This window comes from Nyctereutes procyonoides, unplaced genomic scaffold (genome assembly GCF_905146905.1).
Source record: "Nyctereutes procyonoides isolate TBG_1078 unplaced genomic scaffold, NYPRO_anot_genome, whole genome shotgun sequence".
NCBI classification, from domain to species: Eukaryota; Metazoa; Chordata; class Mammalia; order Carnivora; family Canidae; genus Nyctereutes; species Nyctereutes procyonoides.
Window position 1 is genome coordinate 17573274 of NW_026575037.1, and position 25666 is coordinate 17598939.

The 25666-nt window shown below is 44.5% G+C and overlaps 1 protein-coding gene and 1 pseudogene across 2 annotated transcripts in view; both read left to right on the top strand.

Annotated features, from left to right (window-relative positions):
- The first annotated feature begins 3458 nt into the window (after positions 1-3458).
- On the top strand, positions 3459-4244 carry LOC129506034 (40S ribosomal protein S4-like; annotated as a pseudogene).
- A 5934-nt stretch (positions 4245-10178) lies between these two features.
- The window catches only part of KCNH1 (potassium voltage-gated channel subfamily H member 1), a 370271-nt gene continuing 354783 nt past the window's right edge, over positions 10179-25666 (top strand). For both annotated transcript variants that reach the window (XM_055319555.1, XM_055319556.1), the window contains exon 1: positions 10179-10328. In XM_055319555.1, coding sequence (XP_055175530.1) covers positions 10250-10328 — 79 coding nt within the window. In that variant the 5' untranslated portion in view covers positions 10179-10249. The remainder of the gene's footprint in view (positions 10329-25666) is intronic.

The following is a 25666-nucleotide window of genomic DNA, read 5'->3' on the forward strand; positions in this document are numbered from 1 at the left end:
CCTATAATGATTATACCTGCTCTGAATCATTTTTCTTTAGCTCCACAAGGAAATAAAAGTGAGTAAAAAAAAAATCTATCTTTTAACATGCAAAATAAAGTATGTATTATTTTTTGCTAATCTTACCTAATCAGAATTTAGCTCCTTAAAGGATATTTATTGTTTATTCACTACTGTATCCCCAGAAGGTAGAGCAATTCGTGCACCTGTTTAAACTTTTGTTCCTTCAGACTGTCCACAGAATAAAATTGACCTGGCCTTGGTCTGGTTTTCTACCCTCCCACCCCCACTTTGCTTGGGTGACAACAGTGTAAAATCATTGTGCTCATTGCTTGGTTTTTAGTTCTGTCTTTGCTTTTAGTCCCTGAGCATTTATTTACATTTCACTTGATAGCTACTCACGTAAAAAGATATATATATATATATGTATATATATATATATATATAATCATTTATTTGTTTTATTCAATATTTTTTGATATATGTAGAAGGGTTTTAAAATTTCTAATTTGAAATATTGCTAAAATCCAAAGTCCTACTATATCCATTTCCATCTCTCTCTGTATTAAACATTTCTGTGTAATTGTGCTCCAAGTGAGATTCTTTTAAACCACCAAAAGAGGGATATTGTTTTGTTTTTATCTGACTTAAAAGTTTAATAAGCAAATTTAATCCATTTACATTTATTGTGATTACTGATATTTTTGGGTAATATATTTTTTATGTCTACTGTATTTATTCTTTTTTTAAAAAAGATTTTATTTATTTATTCACGAGAGACATAGAGAAAGAGGGAGAGACAGGCAGAGGGAGAAGCAGAATCCCTCTGGGGACCCCGATGTGGGACTCAATCCCAGGACCCCTGTGAGGATCATGCCCTGAGCGAAAGGCAGTTGCTCAACCACTGAGCTACCCAGATGTCCCACCATATTTATTCTTTACATCTTTCCCCCCCCTCTTTTCAAGGCATATTTTAGTTTGATTGTATTTTCTTTATCCCCATTCCCATTTCCCTTTGCTGGTTTTTCTTTTCTTTTTTAAAATTTATTTTTTATGTTTATGTGTTCAATTTGCCAACATATAGAATAACACCCAGTGCTCATCCCATCAAGTGCCCCCCTCAGTGCCCGTCACCCAGTCACCCCACCCCCCCCACCTCCCCTTCCACCACCCCTAGTTTGTTTCCCAGAGTTAGGAGTCTCTCATGTTCTGTCTCCCTTTCTGATATTTCCCAATCATTTTTCTCCTTTCCCCTTTATTCCCTTTCACTATTTTTTATATTCCCCAAATGAATAAGACCATATAATGTTTGTCCTTCTCCGATTGACTTATTTCACTCAGCATAATACCCTCCAGTTCCATCCACGTCAAAGCAAATGGTGGGTATTTGTCGTTTCTAATGGCTGAGTAATATTCCATTGTATACATAGACCACATCTTCTTTATCCATTCATCTTTCGATGGACACCGAGGCTCCTTCCACAGTTCGGCTATTGTGGACATGGCTGCTAGAAACATCGGGGTGCAGGTGTCTCAGCATTTCACTGCATCTGTATCTTTGGGGTAAATCCCCAGCAGTGCAATTGCTGGGTCATAGGGCAGGTCTATTTTTGACTCTTTGAGGAACCTCCACACAGTTTTCCAGAGTGGCTGCACCAGTTCACATTCCCACCAACAGTGCAAGAGGGTTCCCCTTTCTCCACATCCTCTCCAACATTTGATATTTCCTTCTTGTCTTGTTAATTTTCCCCATTCTCACTGGTGTGAGGTGGGATCTCATTGTGGTTTTGATTTGTATTTCCCTGATGGCAAGTGATGCAGAGCATTTTCTCATGTGCATGTTGGCCATGTGTATGTCTTCCTCTGTGAGATTTCTCTTCATGTCTTTTGCCCATTTCATGATTGGATTGTTTGTTTCTTTGCTGTTGAGTTTAATAAGTTCTTTATAGATCTTGGACACTAGCCCTTTATCTGATACGTCATTTGCAAATATCTTCTCCCATTCTGTAGGTTGTCTTTTAGTTTTGTTGACTGTTTCTTTTGCTGTGCAAAAGCTTCTTATCTTGATGAAGTCCCAATAGTTCATTTTTGCTTTTGTTTCTTTTGCTTTCATGGATGTATCTTGCAAGAAGTTACTGTAGCCAAGTTCAAAAAGGGTGTTGCCTGTGTTCTTCTCTAGGATTTTGATGGAATCTTGTCTCACATTAAGATCTTTCATCCATTTTGAGTTTATCTTTGTGTATGGTGCAAGAGAGTGGTCTAGTTTCATTCTTCTGCATGTGGATGTCCAATTTTCCCTTTGCTTGTTTTTCTAACAGACTCTAAAATTTCACAGATCTTTGCTATGTTAAAATAAGGACTTTAGAATACTTCAATTTCCAATATTCATTTCACTGTTGTCAGGTATTTCAGTGTCACTATATTGTTAACCTTCTTCCAATCTATCTGTTATTGGCCTCATTATTTTTAGGAGCCAGTATTTATTGAGGTTAACTAACAGTTTTTACAAGTTTCTCTGTTTACCATTGTATCTTGTACTCTCTTTTCAGCACATTTTGTTTTCTGCTGTAGTACATTCTTAATCATTTCAGCAAATGTCTGTCAGTTTTATCCTTTCTGTATCTGAAAATGCCATTTTTATACTCCTCTTCAAATTAATAGTTCAGATGTATATGAAAATAATTCAAATATATAGAGCACTTGAAAGACCTTTACAGTGAATACCTATATCCTAACCACCTAGATTCTATAGTTATTAACATTGTGCTGTATTTGTTTTATCCTACATTCATTTATCTATTTCTCCATCTTTCTTTTTGATGCATTTCAAAATAAGTTGTAGACATCCATATACTTCACCCTTAAACACTTAAGACTGAGTATGATTAGCTATGGTTCAATATGTGTTTAGATTTTCTTTTTTGAAATAAAATATACATGATGCATGAAACTCAAATGTATCATTTTATGAATTGTGACAAATACATGTACCTGTATATCCTATACTCTCATTAAGATGTAGGATGGTGCCATACGCCAGGAAGTTCCATCATGTCCCTTCCCAGGTAATCCCTAGAATCCCCCTTGAGAGGCAAACACTATTCTGATTTTTTTCACCATAATTTCATCTGCTTATTCTAGAATTTTGTATGAATGAAATCATATACCATGTTCTTTTTTTTGTCTAAAGATTTTTCATTCAGCATAGTGTTTTTGAGACTCATCCATTTATCTGAAGTTTGTTTTTATTTTTGAGTAGTATTCTATTGTTTGAGTGGACTTATTCTGGCAGTGATGGACACGGGGTATTTTTAGGTTTTAACTATTATGAATGAAGCTGATGTGAACAAATCTTTTCATGGACGTATGTGGAATTTCTGGGTTGTAGGGGAGGTGAATGTTTAGTTTGATAAGAAATTGTCAAGCTAGGCAGTCCTCTTTTTGTGCCTAGAGCAGCCATGGCTCATGATCCCAAGAAGCATCTGAAGCATGTAGCCGATTCGAAGCATTGGAAGCTGGATCAACTGGCCAGTGTGTTTGCCCTCATTCATCTACTAACCTCCCTAAGCTGAGAGAATGTCTCCCTCTCATCTTTTTCTGAGGAACAGACTTAAGTATGTCCTAACAGGAGGTGAAGTAAAGATCTGTATGCACCATTTTATTAAGATTGATGGCAAAGTCTGAACTGATATAACCTACCCTGCTGGTTTTATGGATGTCGTCAGCATTGACAAGACTGGGGAGAATTTCCAACTGATCTATGATACCAACGGTTGCTTTGCTCCTCATCAGATTACACCTGAGGAAGTTAAGTATAAATTGTGCAAAGTGAGAAAGATCTTTGTGGGAACAAAAGAAATTCCCCATATGGTGACCCATGATGCTCACACTGTCTGCTATCCTGAGCCCCTCATTAAAGTGAATGACACCATTCAGATTGATTTGGAAACTGGAAAGATTACTGACTTCATCAAGTTTGACACCGGTAATCTGTGCATGGTGACCAGAGGTGCTTACCTGGGAAGAATTGGTGTGATCACTAATTGAGAGAGACACCCTTGTTCTTTTGATGTAGTTCATATGAAAGATGTCAATGACAACAATGACCTTTGCCACCTGGCTCTCTCTCTGGTATTGGCAAAGGCGACAAACCATGGATTTCTCTTCCCTGTGGAAAGAGTATCCGCCTCACCATTGCTGAAGAGAGAGATAAGAGACTGGTGGCCAAACAGAGCAGTGGGTAAAATAGTCTTTAGGTGATGTGTTTGGAAATCTTTAATTAAAGATAATATAGCATGATAACAACAACAAAAAAGAAACTGCCAGCCTATTTTCCCAAGTGGCTTTTATTATTTCACATTTCCACAACGTATGAGAGTTCTGGAGGCTCTACATCCTTGCCAACATATGGTATTATCCATCTTTTTAATTTTAGCCATTCCATTGGGCATATATAGGAATTCATCATGTATTCCATTGTTTCTCTCTTATTCATGTTGAGATCCCAATGGCAGTTTCATTTTCATCTCTTTGTAGCTAATCTATCCTTTCCTATGATAGTTTTTAAGATTACCTTTTCCTTTTATGTTCTGAGGTTTCACTGCAATATGTCTGGATTTGTTTGTTTCCCTTTATGCTGCCTTTTCAGTTTGAGTATTTAATTTTAGAAAACTCAATTTGGAGTAATTCATAATTATGGCTGTATGTTCACTGTTGGGGGGAATTTTTATCAGTTGGACCTTAAGGTGTACTGGTTGGTATAGGTTTTTTTCTATGTGGGTAGTTTCTTACTGGATTCTGACAGGGTTATGTGAGATTTCTATACAAATTTCTTGGCACAGAGTTGATACACTGTGAGGGCACCTGGGAAAATTCTACCTCAAATATGTGGAATGCTTTGTCTAGAGGTCCTGATTTCTGAAGGTCAACTGTTTCTACCCATATTCTGGACAAGCTGAGAAATAGGGCTGGTAGGTCCTAATTTTCCAAGCTCTTGGCTTCACCAAAAATCCAGTGCCAGTTTCCCCACTATGAAAGGAGCCTGTGTTCTTGGCTTATACCATCACACAAATACTAAAACTCCAGCCTGTAGGGTGTGTTTCTTTTCAGGTTATAAGCCTCCCCCGCCCCCGTTAGATTCCCACTAACGTTACTGGTTTCCTCCCTATTTTTGACATCTGAAATTTCCCCCATTTTGCTCTTGAGCTTGGCAATATATTAATTATGTTTAAAAACATTTTTTTCCTGTCATTTCTATGTTTTGTGTGGAAAGGCAGTGCTCATTACTCCTTAGTTCAATTTGCCATCTTGATTGTAAGTTTCTCCTTACTCTTTAAACCCATTGTAATTTGGCTTCTTCCCCAGTACTCTATTGAAAATGTATCTACCAAGGTCTCAAATCACCAATGAATCACTAGATTCAGTGGACATTTTCCAGTGTTCACAGCATAATGCTATTATGATGGTGTCTTCATTTCTCCTACTTCAAGACTTTCTCCCTCTGGGCTTCTATAAAACTGCTTCTCGCAGTTGTCCCTGCTTCCAAACTGTTCTTTCTCAGCCTCCTCTGAAGGCTATAAATTGGTGATTTCCAATCTCTGGCTCTACCCAGATGTGTCTTTTGGGTTTTAACCTGTGTGTATCTCCCTGGCTACTCAATATTTCTTTGCAATGCCCCACAACATCTAGACTTTTTCAAAATGGAATAAAAATATCCCTAAATCTATTTTAAGATATGAAGAAGAGTAGATAGAGTGTTATTTCTCTTGATCGTGGTCTTCAAAGGAGAACGGTTACCTGAATGTAGAAGAGTAGTGGTTTGGATATGGTAGTGAAGAATTAGATGAATTCTCACCACAGCCTCTGGCTTTTAGGTACAGAGGCCATAGCAGATGAATATCCTCCAAAGGAGGGGGATCTGTGGAATTTTGAGACCTTAGAAGAAAGCCAAGTCTCAGTTAAGAGGAGATGGAAAAATCTTCAGGGTTGAGATCAAGCTGAGTTGTAATTTATTGACAAAGCGAGATTTAGAATGTACATCTGAGAGAGTAAAGTAGCTAAAAGGAGAGAAATTATAAAGAAGCAAAGCACTCACAGAGCGTTTATTGAGCTTCTCGAGGGCAAGTACCAATCATCTGCATCTTTCCATCCTTAGAATCTATCCCAGTGTCTGGTATATGCTAGTCTCTGAGCAAATGTTTGTTATGATAAAATGAGACTGTTGTAAATGGCTTTTAATTATTTTCCACGAGAGGGAGTGCAGTAACAGATCCTGTTCTCTGATGGTAAGAGGAAATGAGAAAGAAGGATATTAACTTTGGGCATTTAGAAGGACATAACCCAATTCTACAAACATTTATAAATGCCTGTTGAGTTAACCACAGTTGAATGCAACACCCACATCTGTGCATGCTTCCCACCCCCCAGTCGCATAGATTCTAATTGCGGCAGATTTTCTCCCTTCTCCCAACAGATCTGGGGTGGAGGGGGTGAGGGGGGAGTTGGGGCGGGGTGGGGAGGTATCTATAATAAAGAACAGGTCCTTCCAGTGGATATGGCCCTCACAACTCTCTTCCTCTAAGTTTATTAGAAAATAATTTTTACTAACAGAAATTAAATATAACAAATAATACACTAGTCACTGGGTTATAGGAGCTGAAATGTCTTTTGCTGCAAATTCCCCGTTTTAGATATTTCACTCTTGATGGCAGAGCAGGTAAGTTACCTCCACGTTCAAATTCTCCTACTGGTGCTAATGGTTTGGTAACCATGAGGCGTCCCTGTTCGGCCATTCTGTCTCCCAGGCTTTCTAGGACTCATAGGTGACTCTCCCATGTTTGAGGGGTTCTTGGCTTTCTGAAATGTGTCACCTATACCTGATGGTCTTAATAAAAGGAAAAAAAAAGTAATTTCTGTCTTTGCATGATGCCACCCCCTCCCGCCTGCCACGTGTGGCATTGTCTTCCTTTGTATTTGGTAGGTTTGTTGTTGTTGTTGTTGTTGTTGGGCATAAAGATTTTTTTCTGTTATCTCCTGGACTCTTCCCAGCCAGTTTGCAGCCCTCCATCACCAGGCTCTCTCTGTCGTGGTATACTTCCATCACTATCAGTCCCTCTGTGAACTCACTAATTACACCCAGCTCAATTACATTCGTTAGAACAAAGATTGGCAAAGTTCATCTTTGTTTCACGGAGCTCTCCATCCATTGTGTGAATACAGATATGAACTCATAATTGAGGGGTAAACAAAAACACTGGAAAGTACAGGAGGAGAACTGCTGAGAAGGGTAGAGGAGAGACATCGGAGTAAAAGTTTACAAGTTTTAGACTTTTTATCTTAGACTTTTTATTTTAGACTCTCTATCCTTCTTGGTACAAGTCCTAGACAGTGGTAGCCTGCTTTCTGCAGGGAGGGACAGAGGCAGCTTAATTGGAATTCTGGCCACAGTTATTTAAAATTGTCCCTTTAAATAAGAAGTGGCTTTTCCTGTTATATAAAAACACAGGAACGCTCAACTGCCTTGCCAGCGCACATTGGTATATTGTGAATCCTTTACAAATGTGTTACCAAATTTTGACAAATTTGTAAGACTAGAGCTTGCTCCAACTACGATTCCTACATTTCAGTGACAGAGCTCAGAACTTTAAGCTGAGCAGATCCTGGAACTGAAGTAGAGTTGGGAACGGAAGGTGTCAAGAAAGAGGTAAGAAGCATAGTGCATTGTCAAACCAGCCCCCCAAAAAGCCGGTATATTTACTGAACACGTGCAACCTTGGCCTGTAAATTATTCAAGGAGAATGTGGACAGAGTAGAACACGAGTCTCTTCCCACAGTCAGATAGTGTTGAGGGTTGGGCATGAGAATGCTTTGCTTCCTCTTTGAGACATGCTTTCATGGACTCACTGTGAAACACAGTCACACTGAGTAGTGATGGTGGTTAGATTGCTGACTTTTTAGTGTTCTTTTAGGTCCCTTAGTCTCTTCAAGTGTGCTACTAAAATCTGTAGTTTTCAAAATGGTGCCCCCCCTTCCACACACACAATATTGTGCACAGTGAGAATCACTGTGGTAGTACATTTAAAATTAAAATAGAAGAGATCTCCTGGTTCTTTTTTCTTATCAGGTAAAAGGCTTTAACATCGCTCACCTCAAATGAATATCATCTGTTTCCTTTTTATCTGAGCCACAGAACATGAAAGCTCATTAAAATCCGAGAAGTTTTATTAACTCTCTATGACAGTTTTCCCCCATTCTCTTCTTTATCTTCCTTGCACAAGCAGGATTATGAGGTTGCTTGATGGGTTTTTAATATTGTCATGAAAAATCTCCCTGTGGGCATGTTTGTGCAGTAGATAACATAACCTTAAGAGTCTTATTCAAATGAACTTATTCAAATGAAGTGGGCAGACGCCACCGAGCTAGCTCAGCACCACATACATTTCAGATAAGTTCTTGTCAACCACCATTTGTTATCTCATTTGTAATAGAACAAAGAACCACTAGACGGAGCTAGGGCTTAAGAAATCACAGCTCGACACTGGGCGTCTTGAGGGATGGGTTATCTTCTGGAAAAAGTGTATCATTACTTTGATTTCAAAGCCTATGCAAGGGTTACCTAACTCGGCTAGCAGCCGTCATCTATTTGCTTTGTGCCCGCACAAGATGACGTCCCTAACGGCCCAATTTATTTAGTCACTCATATGATGACATCTCACCTTGGTATAGCACTTTACAGTTTAGAGTGCTGCCCTTGGCATAATTATGCTTGATCTTCACAGTAACTCTGAGGCATTGCTGGGCAAGGATCGGTTCCTGTATTTTGAGACTAATAAATGGAGACAGGGTGTCTGCAATACAATAGGCCGCACCAGGGTGGTGAACCTGGACAGTTGAGGTGGTGGGGTCTGTTCTTCCCTCATAAATATTTTGGTGCCGGCCATTAATCTAGCCTGGAACTAACTAGAAAACTATCACCTCCTTTTGTGGTCTCTGGCCACACCTGCTGGGGGACGTCTAGTAAAAAGACAGGTAAAGAGTCCTGTGCGGGTGGAAATCGCCCAAGTGAGCACGGGGAAAACGAGCAAAAGTGAGCTCCTGCCCAGAAAACCCTTGGTGTATATGATTCTTCATATCAGAGGCAAAGGTGTGGAAGACCAGCGCCTCATCCTGTGTGTAGACAGTCCTTCAAGCGAAGGTTGTTCTTATAACTGAACGTTAAGTGTTGGGGACACAGCCCACCCCATTCCTTCGGCCCCACCATTTGGCCTCAGAGGCAAGCCCACCCTTTTGATGCCTGTCAGTTTGCTCCTGTTCCCTAAGCTCACACATTGATCCTAACAGGTCGTGCTTCAGCTAAGAAAGAAGTCGTGCATACGTACAGATGGTTTCTTGGCCTTGGGTTAAACCAGACGCTGGATCAGAGTGGAAATCAGGTCAGTCACTCAGCAAACCTGTGAAACGTCCAGAGCCTGCGTCTGTCCGTGCCTTGGGTTATCTTTAACGACTCAAGACAGCGCGTCTGGAGCTCCGTCGGCCGGTCACTCTGCGAGTCTGACCTCTTAGGATTCAACTTCTTTAACTACTTGGGAAAACACGGGCAACTCTCACGGACCCTCTCACGGACGAGGCTAACAGCCCCCACGGGGAGGCGGGAAGGTGTTCCAGGGGTCCCCGAGAGCTCCCAGAGGCTCCGGCCTGCAACGGAGCGCAGGAGGAGGCTTCCAGGGCCGTGTGCCCCCAGGACTCGCGGTGACCTTGTGGCAGGTGGACGCACCGCGGACGGGGCTCCGCGCGCCAGCGCAGGGCGCACCCCGAGCCCGCTGCAGGGCTGTGCCAGGGGGTGGCGCTGCCGCCCCAGCCTCGGCCGCCCGCCCGCCGCTTCCCGGCCGCTGCGGGAGCCCCCCGCTCGCTCTCCCGCAGGCCGGCGGCGGGAGGCGGGGGGGCGGGGGGCGGGGGGGCAGCGCCCGGTAGGGGGCGCCCCGGGCCCGGCGCCGCGGCTCCCTCCGCCCACCCGGAAGGGCTGCGGCGAGGCGAGCCCCGCGCGAGCGCTCCGCGAGGCGGGCGGCGGGGAGGGAGGCGCGAAGAGGGCGCGAGGGCGGCAGCCGGAGGGAGCGCCGCCCCTGGCCGCCCGGGTCCCCGCGGGGCGCATGGGGCGCCTGGAGCCGCGATCGCGCCAGGGCCCGGCGCCCAGCTCGCCGCTGCCGTGAGAAGCCGCGCCGGGACGCCCCCCGGACCGCGAGCTGCCGGGAGGATGACCATGGCCGGGGGCAGGAGAGGACTGGTGGCCCCGCAGAACACGTTCCTGGAGAACATCGTCCGGCGCTCCAGTGGTAAGCGGCGCTGCGGCTGTCGGGGGCCCGGGCTCTCCCTCCCGCCGCCCGGCGCCCGCGGATGCAGCGGAGCCCGCAGCTCTGCCGGGAGCCGCGGCGCGGGGCCGCCTGCCCGAGGCCGGCGAGGTGCGCAGGGCGGGGCGAGGTCCGCGCACCCCAGCCCCGGGGACGGCCGCTCTCGCGCCGTCTCCGTCCCCGCTCCAGACAGCGTGACCGCGGATGGGCAAAGTCCTGGGAAAAGTGACGGGAGCCGGACGCGGCGGGAGCGGGAGCGCACTCCCCGCCGCACCGCCCGCCCCCCGCCGAGGCTCGCGGGGCTCCCCGGCTGCACCCCGGGCGCCGCCTCTCCCCGCGGGGAGCCCGCGGTCCGGGAGGCCGGCGGGGCCGGGCCGGGCCGGGCCCCCCCACCCCGAGGGCTGGGGTCGGGGGGTGGGGCGGGGGGCGGCAGCTGAGAAGTCCGAGGCGTGGGACGCGGGGGTACAGGGACGCGCTGCACCTTGCCCGGGCCCGCCTCTCCCCCGCCCCCCACCCGTCCCACCCTTTTGGAGGTTAAGGCTCGTGAGGGGCAGACTTTCCGGGACTTGGACGGCAAGTGGAGCGCACAGGGGCAGAGCTGGCCAGGCGGGCGCAGGGCAGACCTGTCACAGGTCCTCTCTCCCGCACTCGGCAGGTTCATGCCCGCACACCTTGCTCACCTCTAAATTCCCCACCTCGCCAAGCCTGTCAGTCTGTCCATCACCCAGTCACCCGGTGCTCCCCGCTCCTCTCTTTCTTTCTCTGTGGCATTAGGGTGGACAGTGCATGGCAGGGAGCGCTGGACGGGATGCTGCTCCCCAGGGAGCAGGGGTGCGAAGGGAAAGGAACGCTGGCGATCCCTTCTGGACCCACACGCAGCAAAGCATCCTGGCTCCAGCTCGCAGGGCAGAGAGGAGGTGGGCGTCTGGCCCCGGCCATCACGGGGCCCAGATGAAAGGGGGCCAAGCCTGGAGATGCTCTTCACAGGTTCCGGGACTCCTCTCCTCCCAGGGACCGAAGACACGAAGAGCTAACTTAGGAAATGGGTTTTAAAAAGGCGCAGATGTCACAGTTTCGGAGCCCTTGTTTAAAATCATGGGCTTCTGCTTGGATTTAGTTAGGGATCCAGGGGGAAGAGCGTGAGCAGTGACTTGTGCTCCCAAGAAATACTCTTTAATTGAAAAGTGATTGAAGTTGATCTTAACAACAAGAAGCTTATCAACCAGCATAGCCTATTCTTGGGTCTTATTTAAATATCTTAGAAATGATCATTTACTGTGTGTCTCTTAAGAGTACCGAAGAGTTTCTGTTTAGTCACCTTTTCCTTCAAGGTCTCTCTCACTCAAACTCACCAAGGGGGCTTTTAGAACAAGGTGACCCCCATTACCTGGGGATTCGAGGGGATGAGAATTACTTGGTGAGTAGTCCCCCCGAACTCTTCTGCCGTGAAGAAGCTGGAGGAGTTCATGGATTTTTAAATAAAATCACTAGTTAAGAGTTCACGTGCTGTGATTGCTGTGGTTATTGACCTGTTAGGGGCTGTGGAGACAGTCTTGCAGATTTGGGGGATCTCAGTGACATCAATTTTCTTATGAATCTCAAGGACAATTCCTTTTTTTCTTATTTATTTATTTATTTATTTATTTAGTTAGTTATTTAGTTAGTTAGTTAGTTAGTTTTTTTTTTTTTTTGTTTTGGTGAAGAGGCAGTGTCCTTTAAGTTATAAGGGAAACCTCGTGTCTCATGTGTATCATACTATGTTTTTGAATGGAGAATGAGATAACAGATCTTACATGTAACAGTCCTAAGGTTCCCTTGGGCTTGTAGGAGGACCTTAAGAAGGGTGGGGCTAGGGGTCCCTGGGTGACTCAGTGGGTTGAGTGTCTGACTGTTGATTTTGGCTCAGGCCAAAATCAGGGACCTGGGATGGAGCCCTGTGTCAGGCTCCCTGCTTGTGAGGGCGGGGGTGGGAGTCTGCTTGAGAATTCTCTCTCTCCCTCTGCCCCTCCTCAGCTTGTAGTTTCTCTCTCTTTCTTTCTCCAATAAATAAATAAATAAATCTTAAAAAGAAATAAGAGTGGTGAAACTAATGCCCCACAACCACAAAATCAATCTGGAGCTGGGAATGCAGGATAAATACTCTAGTTGATTTTCTTAGAGCCACTTCTCCTTTATAAGCATATATAGAATGTCAATAGACTAAGTAGCTGGGAATATTTTTAGCATTGGCATTTTAATTTCAGCACCAATCCCAACAGCTTGACTTCAGTTAACCAACCAACCAAATGACATCAACCACACAAACAAAACATCCTTAGGAGAGTTGAAGTCTTAACATGATCTGTTGTTTCAGAAGAAAGTATTCTGGTCTTGAAATGTGGGATTTAAGCTTCTCATGATCCCTTTCATCACATTTCCTAGAGACAAACAGAAGAAAAATATGTGGACTCTTGGAAATATCACAATATCTTCATGCATTGTTTTATTTTACAGTGATGGAAAAAGTCTATTTAAAAATATTGATTGTCTCCTCCTGAAATCCACCAGCCTTTTTTGGACGTGACAGTGTTTAAATAGCAGCTTACCTTTAATAGCAGTACTTTTTGGATCATCTTTATTAAGCATTTTCTCCCAGTGGTCTTATGCAGTATTGTGGTTCCTGTTTTACAGATCAGAAAACTGAGCCCTTGGAATATTACGTGACTTATTCAAAGTGGCAGGCACACATTGCCTGACACAGGAAGTCTTTGGAGGGTATCATTCATTTCCTCCTGTAGCATCATTGTTTCTCCAGCCATATAACTTAGCCTGTCTTTAAAACACACACACACACACACACACACACACACACAACCAAAAAAACTACTCTCATTATATGCTTATGGATAATAGAAGTGGCTTTGTCTTGGGGCATTAGAATATCTGGTGTCTGGAGTATCATGACCTGTAGGATTAGATGCTGCATCGTCTGCCTCTCCTTCCCCATCCTTGTGTAGATGAAGAAGGTGAAGGAAGCACATTTCCTCAAATATTTAAGGGCAGAGCTGATGAGACCCGAAGTCCCTTGACCCCAGTGTCATGTTCCTTATGGTACACTATGCAGCGGCCTTCCTTGTATTACCAGTATGTTCTCTAGAGAAGCTTAATTTCCCAGGGGAGATTAAATAAAATGTTATAACAACAAGAACAACATCCATTTTGGCTAACAGCCATACTACCACATCCAAACAGAATAACAGGGCAAAGGAGAAGCTAATTCTGTTTTAAGCAAGGGCAGTATCTTCATCTTTGTCAGTGGTTTAGCTGAAGTCACCGGTGGGGTAACAGCCACTTACTTATTCATGCACCTGCTTATAGTTATAAAGTTTTAAATAACTTTTCAGAGAATATCACATTTGATCCTCATATGCCAGCAGAGGAGGTGCAGTGTCTCCATTTTAGAGTTTCAGGAGCTGAGAATCTTGGGGCGCCCGGGTGGCTCAGTTGGCTAAGCGTCTGCCTTTGGCTCAGGTCATGATCCCGGGGTCCTGGGATCGAGCCCTGCCTTGGGCTGCCTGCTCAGCGGGGTGTCTGCTTTTCCCTCCGCCTCTGCTGCTCCCCCTGGCTCCCCCCTGCGTGTCTTCTCTCCGTCTCTCTTTCTCTCTCTCAAATAAATAAATCAAAATCTTAAAAAAAAATCCTTAGGTTAAGTAATGTACTTACAGTTAGTAAAAGGCAGTTGGAGGCACGTCAGGTACTAGTCAGCAGCTGTGACAGGTTTGTTCATTCAAAAAGGTTTTATCGAGCACAGTTATTGAATGCTGAGGATATAGTGGGAATCAAGGAACCCTCCTTGCCCTCAGAAATTTGCATTCTAGTGAATCTTGGTCCAAGCATCTTGACCCTTCCCACGATGCTTTCTGGCTGTAGCTCTTATACAGGCTTGACATTGTGTTTAAAAAGAATTTTTTTAAAGGTATTTCTTGGTTTTGATGGGACTAAAATCTAGTTTAACTTTCTCTGATACATTCCGAATACCATTTGAAGGAGAGATTTTTTTAAAAAGATTTTATTTACTTATTCGAGAGAGAGAGAGAGAGAGAGAGAGAGAGAGAGGCAGAGACACAGGCAGAGGGAAAAGCAGGCTCCAAGCAGGGAGCCCGATGTGGGACTCGATCCCAGGTCTCCAGGATCACGCCCTAGGCCGAAGGTAGGCACTAAACCACTGAGCCACCGGGGCTGCCCTGAAGGAGGGATTTAATAATTATCTGGGTTTTTTTTGAGAGTTGCAAGTAATTAGCAGGAATAATTAAGTATTCTCCAGATTTTGCTTATGGTCATGTCAGTGATCATGTCAAATCCTTCTATTGACTTTGTTACCACATAGGCAAAGCCAGCCTGTTTCTCTTTATATTCATGATTGGAAAGTGTTATTCCAGAATATTTTTTGAGGGTTGCTTAAATCTGCAGGCACTTACTGTCATGGGAAGGCTGGCAGACCTTAGTGCCAGGAAACTACAAAAATATTACCCTAAATGGTCCCATTCTAGGCAGAACATATGTTTTAGTGTTCGGAAACCTATATCAAACAATTGTAGGTGCCAGTAAGAATCCATGCACATTAGCAGGAGCGAAACGTAGCACATTTTGGTACAGATTTATGTACATGTATAATTTACAGATTGCTAAATCAGCTGTGTTTTTGTATAGTGTTAAGTTGGTTCAGGTTGTTGATATAATTAGTACACAAACAGGATGAAAGCCGCGGGTAATGTTGTGTCTCCTCATAGATGTGTTGAGCCACGGTAATATTTATAAAACAGAAAACTGGTTAAAATCCATTGTTGCTCCGAAAGGGGAATAGATGGTAATCTGGATTATTACCAGCTCCACGGAGCTTGTTTTTTCCCTTGTAATATGTTCTGAGATAACCTTCAGCCAAGGCTCAGCTGTCTTGCTCTGAAAGTGTCAACAAGTAAAATCTAGTGACTGATATTGCTCGGAGATAGGGAAGATGCAGGCCTCTGATTTAACGGGAGACAATAACATTTCCAAACTCCATGGGCTTTTTTTTTTTTTAAATCCCTCTATTTTAATCATTGATCGTGAAAGAAGAAATGCATTTGAGGAGCACCGTAGGCGAGTTGAATCTTTGCCTTCATCCTTTCTCACACCAGCTCTTCATTTATGATTGGGCTTTGTTTGGCCCTGGCTTCTCCAGCATTACGTCGAAGTGCCCCACTTCTCCTTCCCTTTATTTTTGGTTAGTTAATGGCTTGTAGGCAAACACTTAAAAAAAAATTTGTTACTTATTCAAAGGCATCACTTTCCTAATGTGAGTGTCTGCTTGATACATTTTGGGTATTTGGACCATGGTTTGGTTTTGTTTGTTTCTTTAGGTGGCCACACCTGTAACTGGTGAGAGAGAGAAATAGAATCACAGAACTTTAGGTCCAAAGGGACATTTTCTACTATTCGTTTTCCAGTGTTCAAATGTCTCCAGAATTTCCCTCTCAGTTGTTATCCAGCCCATGCTTGAATAGTGACGGGGTGCTCACTTTTTTACAAGGAATGTTCTGTTTTCAAGTAACTAGTAATTGTGAACTAGTTTCTCTTGTGTTGCCTTGTCTTGTTTTGCCTTCCCTTCTCTTCCCTCTCCTCCCCACCCCTCTTCTCCCCTTCTTTTTTCTTCTCTCCTCCTTCTCCTACTCTTTTCTTGTTGTTATTCTTTGGTCTCACCCAAATCTGTCCTCTTACAGGTACCAGCCACTCATTCGAGGTCTGGCCCATGGAACAAAACTGACCTAGTTCACTCCTTTTTCCTATCAGAAAACTTTTTCTTTCTTTCTTTCTTTCTTTCTTTCTTTCTTTCTTTCTTTCTTTCTTTCTTTCTTTCTTTCTTCCTTCCTTCCTTCCTTCCTTCCTTCCTTCCTTCCTTCCTTCCTTCCCTCCTTCCCTCCTTCCCTCCTTCCCTCCTTTCTTTCTTTCTTTCTTTCTTTCTTTCTTTCTTTCTTTCTTTCTTTCTTCTTTCTTTCTTTCTTCTTTTTTCCGGTGGTGGTTATTTGATAATAGTTGTCCCGCCTTGATTCTTCTTCCTTTTTATTTTTTTTAAAAATCTTTTTGATTGTATAATACCACAATAGAAAAGCATATAAAATAATTTTGTGTAGCTCAACACATTTGTATAAAGTGAATATGGTCCTGTCACCATCTATGCCAAGAAATAGAATCTTGCCAGCTCTCCAGAAGCGCCCCGGACCCTTCCTGATCCCAGCTCCCTTACTCTCAAAGGGAACCATCTTCTGATTTTATGGTGATCACTTTCTTGCTTCTTCCTCCTAATTTTGCCACCTTGTTTTGTATTTGTGAACACCTGCAGTTTAATTTTTTATCTGTTTTTGAGCTCCAGATGCATGGGGCCATACAGCATGTGTTCTTTTGTCAGTTGGAAATTCACCCATGTTGTCCCATGTGCTGTTGGGTCATTTTTACTGTGGTGTGATGCTTTATGGCATGATCATACCACACATTTTATATATCTTTTCTGCTGTTGATGGACTTGTGTTGGTTCACAAACTGGTTTCTGCACACGGAAGGCAAGGATATACCAAAGAAAGAGCCAGGCGACTCCAGATGGGTAGGTGGCAGGTTTATTTGTAAACAAGGGAACTTACTTAGGAGGCTTGTCTTGGGCTGCCAAAAGACAAGTAGATCTCTGCACCTACTACTAGAATCTTACAAGTTGATACACAGGCCTTGACTGGGGCCAGCCATGTATTCAGTCCTCATGGTTTCCACCCCTTACTCTTCCACGGCTGTAAGCTTGGAAGGGCTCCCACTGTGGGAGCAGTGAGCAGAATGTACATTCCAAGGGCAGAGGAGGGGGTGAGGAGCCTCCGATTGCCTGGGCCCAGCTGGCAGGTCAACCAGTGGTCACATCGTCTCGGTGACCTCCTCCAGCAACATGTGAGCTGTTTCCAGTTTTTTTGCTATTCGTGCTGGTCCAGACATTCTTGTACATGTCTTTTTGGACATGTGGGGACCTATTTCTCTTGCATGTTTATGTGTTAACTGGTTAACTACGGTAGATGATGCCAAGCAATTGTCCCAAGGGTTTGTGTCAATTTGCCAACCCACCAGGGGTGAAGGAGAGTTCTCATCACTCCACATCCTGGCCAAAACTTGGCATTTTTTCCTTTTTTTCTCTTTAATAGGGACATTGCCCAAACAGTCTAGTAACTAATAAAATAGGGTCATTTAGAGTTCTGTTAATAGTGAGCACATGAACAAAATGAAATGAAAACAAAACTTGCTCTTGTCCTTTGGGAGGCATCAGTGTCTAGTGTGTGTTGAAATGTTCTCACAGTCTGAACTGCCTCACACACGCTGATAAATGACATGAAAGACTTGCCCAGTTAGAATTGTGTGCACAGGGTTCGTGCAGGGGTGTACACGTGCGTACGTGCGTGTGAGTGTGTGTATTTAGGAGACCCATTTTCTTAAGATGAGAAGCACTAAACCCCAGGGATAGAGATTATGTAAGAATCAGAGCTGGAAGTGAGAAGGAAATAGGAAGTGGATGATTTATGTTTATTTTAGTGAAAGACGGAAAATGGCTGATGGAAGGAAGGGCACAGATGAAGGAGGCCTGAGAAATCAAAAGACAAAGTAAAATGGAAAGTAAGGTCTAGCTTATGGGTTCAGCTTCACAAACACAATGGACCTCCTTTGTGCCTGATGCTGAGCCAGAGGCCGAGCAGAGCACAATGAGGGAGAATTCTGTGATATGGGGTCTGGTCGGGGGATTTATGATGAAGACCAGCAGGCACTGTAGGCCTCGAGAGATTTAAGCGATGTTGTGTTGGTTGAACACACATGACACGTGTTCCCCTTATAAATGCCTTACCCCCAAATTATTCTTAGATTTTACAGCCATTTCTTTTCCTGTGAGATTGAACGTGGGATGACTAGATCCCTGAAGTCAATTTAAAGAAGATCGCAGAATGTGTGAATCTTTGTTTTGGTGGGTGGAAGTTTTCCTTAAAAAAAAAAACAAAAAACAAAAAAAAAACTCACTCCTCGGGGATATCTCACCACTCTGACTTCTTTGGCATGCCGTCTTGGGTTGTTCACCCATTGTGAGCTTTCAGCTGTTGACTTTAAAAATAAAACAGTCATTTATTTTACCAGCAAAAGTGGGTTGATTCAGGAATAGCAGAGAATTATAATTTGGGACAAGCAGGCTCTGGCAGAAAGGACAGGGTGTCCAACAAAGGAGGGGAACGTTTTATGGAGAAGAAGGAGGAAGTTGGGGGTGGGGGCTTGTTTTGAATAAGTGTCCATTGGAGAAAGGCAGGAATTCAGGGTGATGATGGCTTCTCGTTGGCTGAGTTGCGGAGGTCGTCAATTCTTACAGGAGATGCGCAGTGTACATCTTTCCCTGTTTGGGCCTGTGGCTGCTGCTGATTCTTTCCTGTTGAGGATTCTTCTGTTGGGGGCCTGTAGGTGACGGACAGTTCTTGACATCGCGTGGTGCTGCGTGAGAGCTCCCCTTTCTGGCCTCTCTACTCCCATTTTAGTCAGTCCCTTTACGTTTCCACGCAGCATGTTCTGGATGCTGGGATTTGTTTGGTGCTCTGTTGTCCACGCGCATGCGGTCGTGGCAAACACACTGCGGTCTGAGCAGCTTTAGCATCTCACTTCTCCTGGTCTCTGCTCCGACAGTCACGCGCTGCTGCTAATGAGCAACTACCAAAAACTCTTCCGATTGGGTGTCCAAGAGTTATGCCAATAATCAGAATGTTTGCTTCCTCATCCTAAGATTGCTCATGTTGTAAATTGAAATGACATTCTTTTGATTAGCTCTAGGTTGCATAAAACTGAGTTTGCAAATTAACTGAGTCAGTTCGTTCTTTCCTTTCCTGTTTTTTTTTTTTTTTTTGGTTTTATTTATTTGAGAGTGAGCGAGCAAGAGAGAGCATGAGTGGGAGAGGGAGAGGGAGGAGCACAGAGACACAGGGCTCGATCCCAGGACCCTGAGATCATGACCTGAGCCAAAGGCAGATGCTTAACCAACTGAGCCAATTCTATAATTATTAATGTAATTATTAACCAAGAGTGCCCCCAAACCATCATTTCTCATATATTTTTACAATTTTTTTTTATGATAGTCACACACAGAGAGAGATAGGCAGAGACACAGGCAGAGGGAGAAACAGGCTCCATGCACCGGAAGCCCGATGTGGGATTCGACCCCGGGTCTCCAGGATCGCGCCCTGGGCCAAAGGCAGGCGCTAAACCGCTGCGCCACTCAGGGATCCCATTTTTACAACATTTTTAATTTATTTATTCATGAGAGACACACAGAGAGAGGCAGAAACACAGGCAGAGGGAGAAGCAGGCTCCCTGTGGGGAGCCCAATGCAGGACTCAATCCTAGGACCCCAGGATCACGCCCTGAGCCCAAGTCACACCCTCTATCTCTGAACTACCCCAGGTGTCCCTCTCATATCTTTTTAAAGGTCTTGAGGTGACATCAGGTGCTTCTGTGAAGAAGAAAGTCCTCTCCTTCCTCTCTTGTTCCTCCTTCTCTGAAAGAAACACACGGAGCGTGGACTCCCCAGTCCTCACATTCCCACCCCGGGGCCTGTGTCTGAGAGATGCTACTGTCCTGGCACATTTTACTGATGCTTTGCCCCTGCTTAAGTGTGGTTTTCATTTTAGACTACACAACCGTGGCAAGGAAAATGAGTTCATTTGAGTGCTAAGTCTGTATTTACTTTATCTAAATGGATTTTTTTTAAAGTTTTAATTTTGTTTCTTCTCAGCGTTCTTGGTATCAAATTGATCAGGGTTCTATGCTGCTGTCGTGAACCTTGTGCTTTGGGTGGGTCAGGGTGCTGCCTATCTTCTCTTTGCTTCCCTAGAGCCATTCTCTTTTCTTTCTTTCTTTCTTTCTTTCTTTCTTTCTTTCTTTCTTTCTTTCTTTCTTTCTTTCTTTCTTTCTTTCTTCTTTCTTCTTTCTTTCTTTCTTTCTTTCTTTCTTTCTTTCTTTCTTTCTTTCTTTCTTTCTTTCTCTCTTTCTTTCTCTCTTTCTTTTTCTTTCTCTTTCTTTTTTTAAAAGATTTTATTTATTTATTCGAGAGAGAGAGAGAGAGAGAGAGAGAGAGAGAGAGATTGAGAGGGGCAGAGGGAGAAGCAGGCTCCATGCAGGGAGCCCCATTCTCTTTTGGGAGGCTGCCCTGTATGGGTGATGTCCACGGGCTCCCTTGCTTCCTGGCTTCTGGCTGGCTCCAGCCCTCGAGGGGCATACCCACCACGAGATGGAGGGAGAATTTATTTACTCTGTGCTATTTCTTCTCCCAGTTTCTTCCCTCCCTCCCTCCCTCCACCGTAGCTTAGCTGTTTTCCCTTGATTGAAGACTATACATCTAGCTCACTCTCTTCGGGTCTGGGTAGGGCTGAGGGTCCTAAAGTTTCCAAGCATTACTAACCCTGGGGGTGCTTCCTGTGGCTGAAGTTTCTCTTGGGGGTGTCCTGGGGTCACCCTGGGGGTGCTACCTGTTGCTGAAGTTTCTCTCGGGGGTGTCCCAGGGGCAGGCTGCAGCTGGCTGGCACTGCCTCTCAAGATCTGAGATATGTGCATCTCTTCTCTATTCTATGTTCTCAGACTTCACCTTGGTGGCTTTACATCTGCCATGCTGGGGTATGTGCACCCCCAGAAATTGGCAAATGGTATATATCACCTGCCATGAATTACCAGCACGCTACTGCCAATATCTCCCCACCTGTGCCTTTGTAGATAGTTCTGTTATTCCCCACTCGTCTGAGTGTGCCATTTTTTCCCTGCCAGGACTAACTGATAGAACCAGTTACTTGTTCTCTGGATCAAGTACTTTCTCAACCTTTTGTCCAGACCAGCGGTAATCATGGGGGGCGGGAGGGGGGACCCAATGAGGGGCGGGGGTGTATGTTCCAGGTTGTTCTTTCAACTGAACGAAAAACACCTGTGTTCTGTGTGCCACAGGCAGCTGTCCTTGCTTTTCCACTCAGTGAGGTGGTCCCCTCCAGGCTGGGGGGCTACTTTCACATTCCTTCTCCATCTTCTTTCACTGTCCTGATTTCAGAGGTCAGGAAAGACCATAAGTAAATTGTGAGTTTATCAGAGACAGCGGAAGCCAGGTACTTACTCCTAGTTATAAGCGCCGATTATAATTATTGGGGACAGTCATGACCTTGGACAAAGGGCCTTTCTCACATGTGTCCCTGGCAGCCTTGCCTCCCCTGACCTTCATTGGGACCCTTGTCCTGTGGGTGCTTTTGTCATTCTCATTCTACAGATGCAGACACATGGGTGTCACAGTTGGGGGACTGCTGCTTTTGAGACCCACCCCGTGTGGTTTTTTTTAACTCGAGAGGTAAATGGTTGACTGCTAAGGTGTGTGGATGGAGGAGGGTGCATGTTGGAGACCGAGTGGACTTTTTCTCTATGGCCTTTCAAGTAGTTTTCTGGTTGTTCTCACATGCCATTCTTTTTTTTTTTTTTTTTTTTTTTAATTTTTTTTTTTATTTATTTACGATAGTCATACAGAGAGAGAGAGAGAGGCAGAGACACAGGCAGAGGAAGAAGCAGGCTCCATGCACCGGGAGCCTGACGTGGGATTCGATCCCGGGTCTCCAGGATCGCGCCCTGGGCCAAAGGCAGGCGCCAAACCACTGCGCCACCCAGGGATCCCTCACATGCCATTCTTGCCTTGGGTAGCAGCTAGCGGGTCTGTGGTTCCAAGGACCTACTGGGCCCTGTTAAACCCCCTTCTTGGCCAAATTGCTCTAGAAGTTTGAAGTTGTGGTTTCCTCTGCTGCACATTTACCCACCATCCACTTTTCGTCTTTCAGAAACTGAGCTCAGGCCTTCTCTTTGTTTTGGTGTATATCCCTTTTCCTTTTTCCGTCATCCTTCCAGAACGAGGAAATACTAGTATGTGACCAATCTGCCATCTTGAAGTGATAACGGATATCTTTTGAAGACAGAGGAGGCCCTCAATTCTAGCCTTCTCCCTCTGTCAGATAAAATTACACCTCATGCTTCCCCCCCCCCAGTGAGCGTGTCCAGGGATTGTGCTCTGGCCCGACTTCCATGGAGTGTGCCATTTTTCTCTGTTGTTCTTGACAATGACAAAACTAAAACCATTTAGTAATGAGTTTGATGTCCTTTGTTTGAGGGAAAAACAATCCATGGACTGGGGGAATGTGGCGCCTCACAAGCAGCGGAGGCTCTTCCAGGGGGATTGGGACAAGAGCGGGTTCTATATGGTGTTAGAAGGGGCGATGTGGAAACATGGCATCGTGACTGGTTAGGAGGTCAGGATTTCCTTACCAGGCCAGCAGGTCTTGTTTTCTAGGTAAGGTCGGCTAGCTAAAGGTGAGCTGGAGGGTTGGGATTGGTGTACGTGAGGTGTTCCTGACAGTGAGGCGTTTCCCGTAAGTGTGAGCTGATTTAGGTTTAGATTCGTGACATAGGCCAGGCCACTGGGGTGGCCACCATTTCGTGAATCCCAGAGAAGGAATTAGCTGTCACTCTCTGCCCTAACTTCCCAATCCCTGCCTTCCAGCTGTCTAGGTACGCCTTCGCTTTGAATTTCCTGCTTTTCTTCTCTTTCTCTCTCTCCCTCTGGCTCTTGGTCTCCATCTGTTTCCTCAGTCTCTCCTGCATGCTCTTCCCATGGGTTTATGTTCTCTGCTCACTCACTCTCTAGGTCTTGCTATGGGTCTCTTGCTCTTGGGTGCCCATCCTCCAGCTCTGCCTCGTGCTCTTGTACTCTTTGTTGGCCATCCCTCCTACTCCCGTGCTCCTTGTCCTTCCATTCCCTCCGCCTCACATCTCTCCATCTGTCTTCCTGTCCATCTCTGCCTCCTGCTGCCCGCCATGGATTGTCTCTGTGGCTCTCTGCCTTTTGTTTGTACCCCTGTCTGTCTGTGTTGCTGTTTGCCACTTGTCTTCATCACTGTCTGCCTGTCATCTCTATCTGTTTGTTGTCTCTCTTTGTAGTCTCTGCCTCCACCTCTCCTTCGTTTGTCCATCTCTTTTTGTCCAGTTCTCCCTTCACCTGCCTCAATAGATGCTCTTGCATGGATCCATCCGATGGCCTTATTTCTCTCCCAAGACCTCCTTTCTCCACTTACTCAGCAGCATGCACAAGCTCAGCTCTACAGACCTCTTGGTCCTAGCATCTTGGTTTTTGTTCTAAGAGAATCTAATTGGCCCAGCTCTAACTATGAGTTGTTGGCTGGTTGTTTGTTCCTGGCCTAGTCTGCTGTGACTGGGGCCTGGATGGGCCGTCAGGAGGGCAAGGAGTTTTGTGATATGTAGACTATGGCAGGTGCAACTAGACAGGGAGGTGGGTAGAACTTTCAAGCAGATAGATGTATCCCCTGCACTCCTGCCATGCCTGGGACAAAGTAGTTACTCAAATATTTGTTATATTGAACTGAGCTGCTCTGAGATTCTTTCCATCCACCTTGGTGCTATACTCTAGCCTCACTGAGCCATTTACCAAGAAAGTTGTAAAGTAACATAGGAGAGGGACACCTGCGTGGCATCTGTGGTTGAGCGTCTGTCTTCTTCTCAGGTCATGATCCTAGGGTCCTGGGATGGAGTCCTGCATCAGGCTCCCCACAGGGAGCCTGTTTCTCCATCTGCCTATGTCTCTGCCTCTGTGTCTCTCATAAATAAATAAAATATTAAAAAAATAACACAGGAGACAAATGTAAAACTAATTAAAAAAATCTTTTTCTAGCACTATTTAATAGTCTGTACTGCTTAGTTTGAGTCACTTTTTTTTTTTTTTACTTCCAGGAATGAAATTTTTGTATGTTATTATTCAATGATGGTCAGAGAGTTTTTTTTTTATAAATTTATTTTTTATTGGTGTTCTATTTGCCAACATATAGAATAACACCCAGTGCTCATCCCGTCAAGTGCCCACCTCAGCGCCCATCACCCAGTCACCCCCACCCCCGCCCACCTCCCCTTCCACCACCCCTAGTTCATTTCCCAGAGTTAGGAGTCTTTCAGGGACCCCTGGGTGGCGCAGCGGTTTGGCTCCTGCCTTTGGCCCAGGGCGCGATCCTGGAGACCCGGGATCGAATCCTACATCGGGCTCCCAGTGCATGGAGCCTGCTTCTCCCTCTGCCTATGTCTCTGCCTCTCTCTCTCTCTCTCTGTGTGTGTGTGACTATCATAAAAAAAAAAAGGAGTCTTTCATGTTCTGTATCCCTTTCTGATATTTCCCACTCATTTTTTCTCCTTTCCCATTTATTCCCTTTCACTATTTTTTTATATCCCCCAAATGAATGAGACCATATAATGTTTGTCCTTCTCCGATTGACTTACTTCACTCAGCATAATACCCTCCAGTTCCATCCACGTCGAAGCAAATGGTGAGTATTTGTCATTTCTAATGGCTGAGTAATATTCCATTGTATATGGTCAGAGAGTTTTGTTCAAAATGCCTATAATATGTATATATGTGCATTAAGAAATGATTATGACTCTAAAAATGAGAATAAAACACTTGATTAATCTATCGCACCACTTGTTAGCAACTGATGACACCAAGTATTTCTTCACAGTAATTCAACGTGTCACTGACCTCTTATTCATTAAGTAAACTATCACTGAATCATAGAAAGTCTACATTTCTAAGTTTCGTGTGTTTTTGTTCCCTTCCATAGTGCTTGTAAAACTGATTCATCTGTTTTGTTTTATTTTATATAAAATTAAAAAAAATTTGTATTTAAATTCAATTAATTAACATATAATGTATTATTGGTTTCAGAGGTAGAATTTAGTGATTCATCGGTCCTATGTAGCGCTCAGTTCTCATTACATCACGTGCCCTTCTTAATGCCCATCACCCAGTTACCTGCCCTCCAGTGACCCTCAGTTTCCTATGATTAAGAGTCTCTTATGGGGGATGCCTGGGTGACTCAGCAGTTGAGTGTCTGCCTTTGGCTCAGGGACCCAGGGTTAGAGTCCCACACTGGGCTCCCTGTGAGGAGCCTGCCTTTCCCTCTGCCTCTCTCTGTGCCTCTCTCTCTCTGTGTCTCTCATGAATAAATAAAATCTTAAAAAAAAAAAGTCTCTAACGGTTTGTCTCCCTCTGTTTCATCTTGTTTTATTTTTTCCTCTCTTCCCCTATGGTCTTCTGTTTTGTTTCTTAAATTCCCCATATAAGTGAGATCTAATGATAATTGTCTTTCTCTGATTGACTTCTTTCACTTAGCTTGATATCCTATAGTTCCATTCATTGTTTTTATTGTTTTAAAATCTTTTAATTTGATGTT